Below are 9,426 nucleotides of genomic sequence, written 5' to 3'. Positions count from 1 at the left end.
GGGGCCAGACGGATGGAGGCCTCAGGGTGATGGGACACCCATGCGGCCCTCTGGGCCAAGAGTGCAACCCCTGCCCCCAGCTCATCAGGCTGTGGAGGGCCCAGCGGGCAGGGGAAAACTTGAGCACCCTGCTCCCAGCAGAATGCCTCTTCCTACTCACACTCAGGCAGAGGGCCCCAGAGACCCCAGTTGTGTCTCTGACAAGAGGAGGCAGGGACTTGCCAAAGGACAGGCAGTAAGATAATACAGGCCCAAGGAGCTGGGCTCAAAGCAGCGAAACCGGTTCTTGGGTCTTGGGTCTTGCAGCGCGCAGAGCAGGAAAGGCCTGGGCAAACCCGAGAGAGAGCGCGGTCACCCTCCTGCGGGAGGGCAGTAAAGCGCCTAGGTCCTTGGTATACCCATCGCGCTCCACTGAGATGGGCAGCGCCTGGATAGATGCACCCTCGGTGGGGTGGCGTGGTGAGCACACAAACGCACGCGGCACCCACCTCGTGGAATCACACCTGGACCCAGTGCCCCTCGCCTGGCCCAGCGACCAGACCAATCCTCTCCTGGGTGGGGATGGAAAAGAGGACAGCAGGCTAAGAAGCCCCAGAGCACCTGCTCCCCGCCCCTGGCCAGAACGCAGCAGCGCAGCTGGGCCCACCCCTGGCCGCTTTCTAGTAGACACCTTGGGTGCAGACCCCTGGCCACTCTGGCACCCCGAGGGCACGTGCCGGTGGACCCCAGACGCGGGACCCGCTGGGGAGAGCCGAAGGCGTGGGGTCTCGAGACACCGACACCCAGACCCCCCCCCCGGGGGGCTCCACCTGTGCCAGGGCGGGAGCGGGGGCGGGAGGAGGAGCAGGTGACGTCACCCGCGGTCCCCGGGTGCCCGCGGCGGCGGCGACAGCCCGGCCGCGTGACCCGCGCGCGCCAATGGCCCGGCGGTCTCCGGGGCGACGCGGAGGGTCCGCGCTCCACCGCCACCGCGCCCCCGCCCCGCGTCCGCACTGCAGAGAGCGGTGGCGAGCAGGCGCCGGCGCACTGGCCCACGTGCCGCGCCGAGAGAGCGAGAGCCGGAGGCAGAGCCAGCGACAGGGCGAGGGAGCGAGGGGCGACTGACCCCGCCGCCGCTCTGCGCAGCCCGGAGCCCGTGCCGCGGGGCCCGGGACTAGGAAGGACCCCGCCCCAGCCGGAGGTACCGTACCCCGGAGGGGCCGCTTGGCCCGGGGAGACCCCAGGGCCCTCCGCCCGAGCCGGCCCAACTGCAGCAGCCCGCGGGGCCCCCGGGGGGCGGCGTGGGAGGGCGCTGTGGCCGGCGGGCTCCCGCAGGGACCCGGGCAGGGTCGGGCGGGGGTCGGGACAGGAGGGGCGGCCGGGGTGGGAGTGGGGGGGTTGGGCATTAACCTCGCTGTCGCCCCGTTCGCATTCACAGGCTGTGGAGACCTGGGCTGTTCTCCCCCAGTCCTAGGCTCCCGCCCCAGGGCGTTTTCCCCCAGTAACAGCCTGGTCAGCCCCGGGAGCTGCTCCCTGCCCCTAATATCAGCCCAGCGTGGGCCGAAATTTCGGGCGATGGCGGTGACGATGCTGCAGGACTGGTGCAGGTGGATGGGCGTCAACGCTCGCAGGGGCCTGCTCATCTTGGGCATCCCGGAGGACTGTGATGAAGCCGAATTCCAAGAGTCCCTGGAGGCTGCCCTGTGGCCTATGGGCCACTTTACTGTGCTGGGCAAAGTGTTTCGAGAGGAGGATAACGCCACTGCGGCCCTGGTCGAGCTTGACCGGGAAGTCAACTATGCTTTGGTCCCCAGGGAAATCCCGGGCACCGGGGGCCCCTGGAACGTGGTCTTTGTGCCCCGTTGCTCGGGCGAGGAGTTTCTCGGTCGCGTGCTCCACTTCCTGGAGCAACAGGGGCAGACGGTGGAAAGTGTGGCCGGTGCCCTGGGTCTGGGGCTGCGCAGGGTGTGCTGGCTGCGATCCGTCAGTCAGGCGATCCAGCCCTGGGTGGAGACTGTGAGGTACCAGCGCCTGGGCGTGTTTTCCGGGAGGGACCAGCCAGCCCCCGGGGAGGAATCCTTTGAGGCCTGGCTAGACCACACCACTGACATGCTGCATGTGTGGCAGGGGGTCTCGGAAAGGGAGAGGAGGAGGAGGCTGATGGAAGGCTTGCGAGGGACCGCCCTGCAGCTAGTGCACGGGCTCCTGGCGGAGAATCCCGCCAGGACTGCGCAGGACTGCCTGGCGGCCCTGATCCAAGTGTTTGGAGACAACGAGTCCCAGGCTACCATCCGGGTGAAGTGTTTGACTGCTCAGCAGCAGTCAGGCGAGCGTCTCTCTGCCTTCGTGTTGCGGCTGGAAGTCCTTCTGCAGAAAGCCATCGCGAAGGGGGCCCTGGCCAGGGCCTCCGCTGACCACGTGCGCCTGAGGCAGGTGCTCACCAGGGCCAACCTGATCGAGCCTCTGGAAGAAGCCCTGAGGAAGCTGAGAATGGTTGGGAGGTCTCCCACATTCCTGGAAATGCTAGGGCTCGTCCGCGAGTCCGAGGCATGGGAGGCCAGTCTAGCTGGGAGCGTTAGGGCCCCGGCAGAGGAAGGGGCTGGTGCCCACGCTGATGCCCAGGCTGATGCCAGGGCCAATGCTAATGCAGAGGATGAGAAGGTGGAGAAGGAGGAAGAGGAGGTGGGCCAGCAGCAGGAGGAGGTGGTGGTGGAGGAGGAACAGGAGGAGGAGGAGGAGGAGGAGGAGGAGGGGGAAAGGGAAGACCAAGGCCATGATCATGCCCCTGCAGGCCTAGGCCAGGAAGGACCCACTGAGGCCCCAGGGGGCCCCACCCCAGCTCAGATGGGCAGTGCTTCTGACGCCAGCCCAGGAGGGCCTGGTTGTGGGCCTGGGGGCCTGGCCCAGGCAGAAGAGCAGGAAGCTGAGGAGCCCCTGCTGGAGGGGCTCAAGGACATCCCAGAGGAGTCGGGAAATGAGGATGGAGCTGGGGAGACTGGCCACCCTGAGTCCTCCCCAGGCAAATAGGCTCAGAGGGCCCAGGGGCCTCCTCTCCTCTCAGGCAGCAGAGCCCTGGAGGCAGGGGCAGGCCAGGCCAGGGCCTCCGCCTCACCCCACATCAGAAGCAGGGCCCAGGGCAGGGCTTGCCCAGCCCAGAGCAAGCCCCTGGATGCCCCCAGCTCTCCAAAGAGGCCCTGGCCACCACCACCAGACCTTCCCGGTGACCCCAGTGACCACGTTTGGCACCAAATGGAGCAGGAGAGGTGCCGGGCCCCATGGAAGCCCCAGCCCCAGTCCTGGCCTAGATGGGGGGCTGAAGACACCTGCCACCTGCACTGGACTGGGAGACATTGGGGAAAAGTCCATCTCAAGGGTGCCAGCTGCCTGGCTCTCCCAACAGGGGCATACCACCCCCATTCACTGTCCCCAGGACAGGCTGCTCCCTGTCCCCGGGAGCCCACCCTTATCCGTAGGCCCCATAGTGACCCACCTCAAGCAAACACCCCGCCCCCACACTAGCCATCGTTCCTGTGCAAAGCCGTGAGGGTGTGTGTGAAGCCCGGGCGGAGGTCCCTGCCCTCGCCGCCGGCCACCTCCAGGCCCGGGCTCGTGCCGTGAGCTTCTGGGCGAGCCAAGGCCCTGCTCGCTCCTGTCCAGTGTCGTGAGCTCAACCTCTGCTTTCTCGGTGTAGATCTAGGCCAGCTGCCTGCCGCTTGTTCTCGTGGAGATGTGTGTGTGTTCTTATCTGAGCAGTTCCTCCCAGGAGGCCCTGAGCCCAGTCCCCAGGAGACGGAGACCCGGCCGGCGGGAAGGATGGACGGCGAGGGCGTGGCTGACGCCCACGGCGTGGTGGTGACTGCGGCCTCGCCTCGGGCAGGAAGCACCGGACCTTGGATGGAGGGGGAGGGCCCGGGCCTGCGCGTGGACGTTCCAGCCCTGTTGTCGCTTGTGACTCAGTTTCCTCGGCTTTGGGGGTGTTCCCTGTCGTGCTTTGCAGTGTGCCGTGACTGTCCTGTGCCAGCCGTGTAGGGCAGGGGCCGCCCCACAGCAAGTCAGCCAGCCCCTCAGGGGGTTTCCCGGTTGGAAGTGAGTGCTCATTGCCAGAGGCCATGGTCCTGGCGAGAGGCAGACCTGGGGCCCTCAGGAAGGGAGAAGGTGGCCGGAGGGCCCCAGCGTGGCGGCCAGCGAGGAGACACCTGTCTGCAGCCCCAGGAGGAGGGGGGCCCGGGACCTGTGGCCTCGAGTGGTCGTGAGGAGTCCCTTTAGGTGTTGTCATCCCCTTCTCTTCAATGGTTTCTGTACATGTTTCTCTCAATAAATCTCATGGATGTTCCAGCTGAGTCTTGTGCTTCCATTAGGGATGGGATGGGGCGAGCGGAGGGGACACAGTGGCAGGGTTAAAATGTTGGGGTTCATGTGGGCAAGGTCCATCAAGTGCTATCGGGTTCCCTCGGTGGCCGGTGCCTGCTGAGTGCATGCAGGTGGGTGCAGGTGGGCATTACTTATTCCAGTGGAGTAATGTCAGAAGAGGTCAGCAAAACACAAGATTTACATCAGATCCAGTATTTCATAGTATTCATTACAGAAGCAGCACAGGTTTCACGTAAATGTCATGGATCAAAATGCACACAGTTAAGATTTCAAAGTGAATCTTTCTGGTTAAACAGACACCAGGGCCGCATCTATAGTTCAGTGGCAGAGTGGTTGCCTAACACATGTGAGGCACTGGGTTCAATTCTCCCTAGCACCACTAATAAATAAATAAAAGTATTCTGACCATTGGCACTGTCTGCCTGGCTCCCCTGGTCCCTTGGGAATGAGTGGGTGGTGACATTCTCCAGGCCACCTTGCCAACAGGTGGCCATTGCTAGCTCAGAGCTTCTCCACTGTACAGATGAAGGACCCTTTGCAACAAAATAGTTCTAAAAAACATACACCAATACGAAGATAGCAGAGATATTGGAAATAAAATCACATGACCAATGGCATATAAGAAGGTGGTCCCATAATATTATAATGCAGTTGAAAAATTTGTGTCTCCTATAGTCATGCTTCTGTAACCCAAGAGTTTGTGGCAATGTCTGTGTACATAAGTCTTATCTGCTGCTGGTAACATAAAGTATAGCACATGCAAATATGTATAGGATATATTGATAGATAATCATGCTACAGTTAATCAGTTGCTTTATTCATCAGAATAGAAAAGATCCTCCCCAATGTTATCATTAAGGGGCTATGTTGGTGATTGATATGGAAATGAGAGAAAACATGACATTATGACTATGGATGTGGCTCATCAGTGATGGTTATTTCTCACAAACCATGTCAGCAATCCTCCTCCATCCTGGTTGGCCAGCTTGTATTTTCCAAGCCATTGCATTTTAGCTACTTGCAAGATCCTGTCCTTCATCTGTACAGTGGAGAAGCCCAGGGAACCCGATAGCACTTGATGGACCTTACCCACACGAACCCCAACATTTTAACCCTGCCACTGTGTCCCCTCCGCTCGCCCCATCCCATCCCTAATGGAAGCACAAGACTCAGCTGGAACATCCATGAGATTTATTGAAGAGAAACATGTACAGAAACCATTGAAGAGAAGGGGATGACAACACCTAAAGGGACTCCTCACGACCACTCGAGGGCCACAGGTCCCGGGCCCCCCTCCTCCTGGGGCTGCAGACAGGTGTCTCCTCGCTGGCCGCCACGCTGGGGCCCTCCGGCCACCTTCTCCCTTCCTGAGGGCCCCAGGTCTGCCTCTCGCCAGGACCATGGCCTCTGGCAATGAGCACTCACTTCCAACCGGGAACCCCCTGAGGGGCTGGCTGACTTGCTGTGGGGCGGCCCCTGCCCTACACGGCTGGCACAGGACAGTCACGGCACACTGCAAAGCACGACAGGGAACACCCCCAAGCCGAGGAAACTGAGTCACAAGCGACAACAGGGCTGGAACGTCCACGCGCAGGCCCGGGCCCTCCCCCTCCATCCAAGGTCCGGTGCTTCCTGCCCGAGGCGAGGCCGCAGTCACCACCACGCCGTGGGCGTCAGCCACGCCCTCGCCGTCCATCCTTCCCGCCGGCCGGGTCTCCGTCTCCTGGGGACTGGGCTCAGGGCCTCCTGGGAGGAACTGCTCAGATAAGAACACACACACATCTCCACGAGAACAAGCGGCAGGCAGCTGGCCTAGATCTACACCGAGAAAGCAGAGGTTGAGCTCACGACACTGGACAGGAGCGAGCAGGGCCTTGGCTCGCCCAGAAGCTCACGGCACGAGCCCGGGCCTGGAGGTGGCCGGCGGCGAGGGCAGGGACCTCCGCCCGGGCTTCACACACACCTCACGGCTTTGCACAGGAACGATGGCTAGTGTGGGGGCGGGTGTTTGCTTGAGGTGGGTCACTATGGGGCCTACGGATAAGGGTGGGCTCCCGGGGACAGGGAGCAGCCTGTCCTGGGGACAGTGAATGGGGGTGGGTATGCCCCTGTTGGGAGAGCCAGGCAGCTGGCACCCTTGAGATGGACTTTTCCCCCAATGTCTCCCAGTCCAGTGCAGGTGGCAGGTGTCTTCAGCCCCCCATCTAGGCCAGGACTGGGGCTGGGGCTTCCATGGGGCCCGGCACCTCTCCTGCTCCATTTGGTGCCAAACGTGGTCACTGGGGTCACCGGGAAGGTCTGGTGGTGGTGGCCAGGGCCTCTTTGGAGAGCTGGGGGCATCCAGGGGCTTGCTCTGGGCTGGGCAAGCCCTGCCCTGGGCCCTGCTTCTGATGTGGGGTGAGGCGGAGGCCCTGGCCTGGCCTGCCCCTGCCTCCAGGGCTCTGCTGCCTGAGAGGAGAGGAGGCCCCTGGGCCCTCTGAGCCTATTTGCCTGGGGAGGACTCAGGGTGGCCAGTCTCCCCAGCTCCATCCTCATTTCCCGACTCCTCTGGGATGTCCTTGAGCCCCTCCAGCAGGGGCTCCTCAGCTTCCTGCTCTTCTGCCTGGGCCAGGCCCCCAGGCCCACAACCAGGCCCTCCTGGGCTGGCGTCAGAAGCACTGCCCATCTGAGCTGGGGTGGGGCCCCCTGGGGCCTCAGTGGGTCCTTCCTGGCCTAGGCCTGCAGGGGCATGATCATGGCCTTGGTCTTCCCTTTCCCCCTCCTCCTCCTCCTCCTCCTCCTCCTCCTGTTCCCCCTCCACCACCACCTCCTCCTGCTGCTGGCCCACCTCCTCTTCCTCCTTCTCCACCTTCTCATCCTCTGCATTAGCATTGGCCCTGGCATCAGCCTGGGCATCAGCGTGGGCACCAGCCCCTTCCTCTGCCGGGGCCCTAACGCTCCCAGCTAGACTGGCCTCCCATGCCTCGGACTCGCGGACGAGCCCTAGCATTTCCAGGAATGTGGGAGACCTCCCAACCATTCTCAGCTTCCTCAGGGCTTCTTCCAGAGGCTCGATCAGGTTGGCCCTGGTGAGCACCTGCCTCAGGCGCACGTGGTCAGCGGAGGCCCTGGCCAGGGCCCCCTTCGCGATGGCTTTCTGCAGAAGGACTTCCAGCCGCAACACGAAGGCAGAGAGACGCTCGCCTGACTGCTGCTGAGCAGTCAAACACTTCACCCGGATGGTAGCCTGGGACTCGTTGTCTCCAAACACTTGGATCAGGGCCGCCAGGCAGTCCTGCGCAGTCCTGGCGGGATTCTCCGCCAGGAGCCCGTGCACTAGCTGCAGGGCGGTCCCTCGCAAGCCTTCCATCAGCCTCCTCCTCCTCTCCCTTTCCGAGACCCCCTGCCACACATGCAGCATGTCAGTGGTGTGGTCTAGCCAGGCCTCAAAGGATTCCTCCCCGGGGGCTGGCTGGTCCCTCCCGGAAAACACGCCCAGGCGCTGGTACCTCACAGTCTCCACCCAGGGCTGGATCGCCTGACTGACGGATCGCAGCCAGCACACCCTGCGCAGCCCCAGACCCAGGGCACCGGCCACACTTTCCACCGTCTGCCCCTGTTGCTCCAGGAAGTGGAGCACGCGACCGAGAAACTCCTCGCCCGAGCAACGGGGCACAAAGACCACGTTCCAGGGGCCCCCGGTGCCCGGGATTTCCCTGGGGACCAAAGCATAGTTGACTTCCCGGTCAAGCTCGACCAGGGCCGCAGTGGCGTTATCCTCCTCTCGAAACACTTTGCCCAGCACAGTAAAGTGGCCCATAGGCCACAGGGCAGCCTCCAGGGACTCTTGGAATTCGGCTTCATCACAGTCCTCCGGGATGCCCAAGATGAGCAGGCCCCTGCGAGCGTTGACGCCCATCCACCTGCACCAGTCCTGCAGCATCGTCACCGCCATCGCCCGAAATTTCGGCCCACGCTGGGCTGATATTAGGGGCAGGGAGCAGCTCCCGGGGCTGACCAGGCTGTTACTGGGGGAAAACGCCCTGGGGCGGGAGCCTAGGACTGGGGGAGAACAGCCCAGGTCTCCACAGCCTGTGAATGCGAACGGGGCGACAGCGAGGTTAATGCCCAACCCCCCCACTCCCACCCCGGCCGCCCCTCCTGTCCCGACCCCCGCCCGACCCTGCCCGGGTCCCTGCGGGAGCCCGCCGGCACAGCGCCCCTCCCACGCCGCCCCCCGGGGGCCCCGCGGGCTGCTGCAGTTGGGCCGGCTCGGGCGGAGGGCCCTGGGGTCTCCCCGGGCCAAGCGGCCCCTCCCGGGGTACGGTACCTCCGGCTGGGGCGGGGTCCTTCCTAGTCCCGGGCCCCGCGGCACGGGCTCCGGGCTGCGCAGAGCGGCGGCGGGGTCAGTCGCCCCTCGCTCCCTCGCCCTGTCGCTGGCTCTGCCTCCGGCTCTCGCTCTCTCGGCGCGGCACGTGGGCCAGTGCGCCGGCGCCTGCTCGCCACCGCTCTCTGCAGTGCGGACGCGGGGCGGGGGCGCGGTGGCGGTGGAGCGCGGACCCTCCGCGTCGCCCCGGAGACCGCCGGGCCATTGGCGCGCGCGGGTCACGCGGCCGGGCTGTCGCCGCCGCCGCGGGCACCCGGGGACCGCGGGTGACGTCACCTGCTCCTCCTCCCGCCCCCGCTCCCGCCCTGGCACAGGTGGAGCCCCCCCGGGGGGGGGGTCTGGGTGTCGGTGTCTCGAGACCCCACGCCTTCGGCTCTCCCCAGCGGGTCCCGCGTCTGGGGTCCACCGGCACGTGCCCTCGGGGTGCCAGAGTGGCCAGGGGTCTGCACCCAAGGTGTCTACTAGAAAGCGGCCAGGGGTGGGCCCAGCTGCGCTGCTGCGTTCTGGCCAGGGGCGGGGAGCAGGTGCTCTGGGGCTTCTTAGCCTGCTGTCCTCTTTTCCATCCCCACCCAGGAGAGGATTGGTCTGGTCGCTGGGCCAGGCGAGGGGCACTGGGTCCAGGTGTGATTCCACGAGGTGGGTGCCGCGTGCGTTTGTGTGCTCACCACGCCACCCCACCGAGGGTGCATCTATCCAGGCGCTGCCCATCT

At 64.4% G+C, this 9,426-nt stretch overlaps 2 protein-coding genes across 2 annotated transcripts; one reads left to right on the top strand and one right to left on the bottom strand.

The window, feature by feature from the left end:
* The first annotated feature begins 838 nt into the window (after positions 1-838).
* LOC306651684 (paraneoplastic antigen-like protein 6B) lies at positions 839-3,425 on the top strand. Its single transcript, XM_079124391.1, has 2 exons — positions 839-1,180; positions 1,418-3,425. Exon 2 carries the CDS (start codon positions 1,555-1,557, stop codon positions 3,004-3,006), a length of 1,452 nt encoding a protein of 483 aa, XP_078980517.1. The 5' UTR covers positions 839-1,180; positions 1,418-1,554; the 3' UTR covers positions 3,007-3,425.
* A 2,114-nt stretch (positions 3,426-5,539) lies between these two features.
* On the bottom strand, positions 5,540-9,214 carry LOC306651170 (paraneoplastic antigen-like protein 6B). The gene is made up of 3 exons (XM_079123655.1): positions 8,660-9,214; positions 7,163-8,421; positions 5,540-7,123 (listed from the first exon to the last, which is right to left on the bottom strand). The coding sequence occupies exons 2-3, from the start codon at positions 8,282-8,284 to the stop codon at positions 6,833-6,835; spliced, it is 1,413 nt and encodes a 470-aa protein (XP_078979781.1). The 5' UTR covers positions 8,285-8,421; positions 8,660-9,214; the 3' UTR covers positions 5,540-6,832.
* Between the last annotated feature and the right edge of the window lie 212 nt (positions 9,215-9,426).

The sequence above is a fragment of the Sciurus vulgaris genome (assembly GCF_902686455.1).
Source record: "Sciurus vulgaris genome assembly, chromosome: X".
Taxonomy (NCBI): Eukaryota; Metazoa; Chordata; class Mammalia; order Rodentia; family Sciuridae; genus Sciurus; species Sciurus vulgaris.
The sequence above is the reverse complement of the archived record's forward strand: the minus strand, read 5'-3'. Positions and strand labels throughout refer to the sequence as shown.

Excerpts from the sequence above, each read along its gene's own strand:
- LOC306651684 (XM_079124391.1), top strand. The coding sequence starts at position 1,555 with ATGGCGGTGACGATGCTGCAGGACTGGTGCAGGTGGATGGGCGTCAAC.
- LOC306651170 (XM_079123655.1), bottom strand. The coding sequence starts at position 8,284 with ATGGCGGTGACGATGCTGCAGGACTGGTGCAGGTGGATGGGCGTCAAC. Across the intron at positions 7,124-7,162 it reads AGGAGGTGGGCCAGCAGCAG|GAGGAGGAGGAGGAGGGGGA; the intron begins GAGGAGGTGGTG and ends GAGGAGGAGGAG.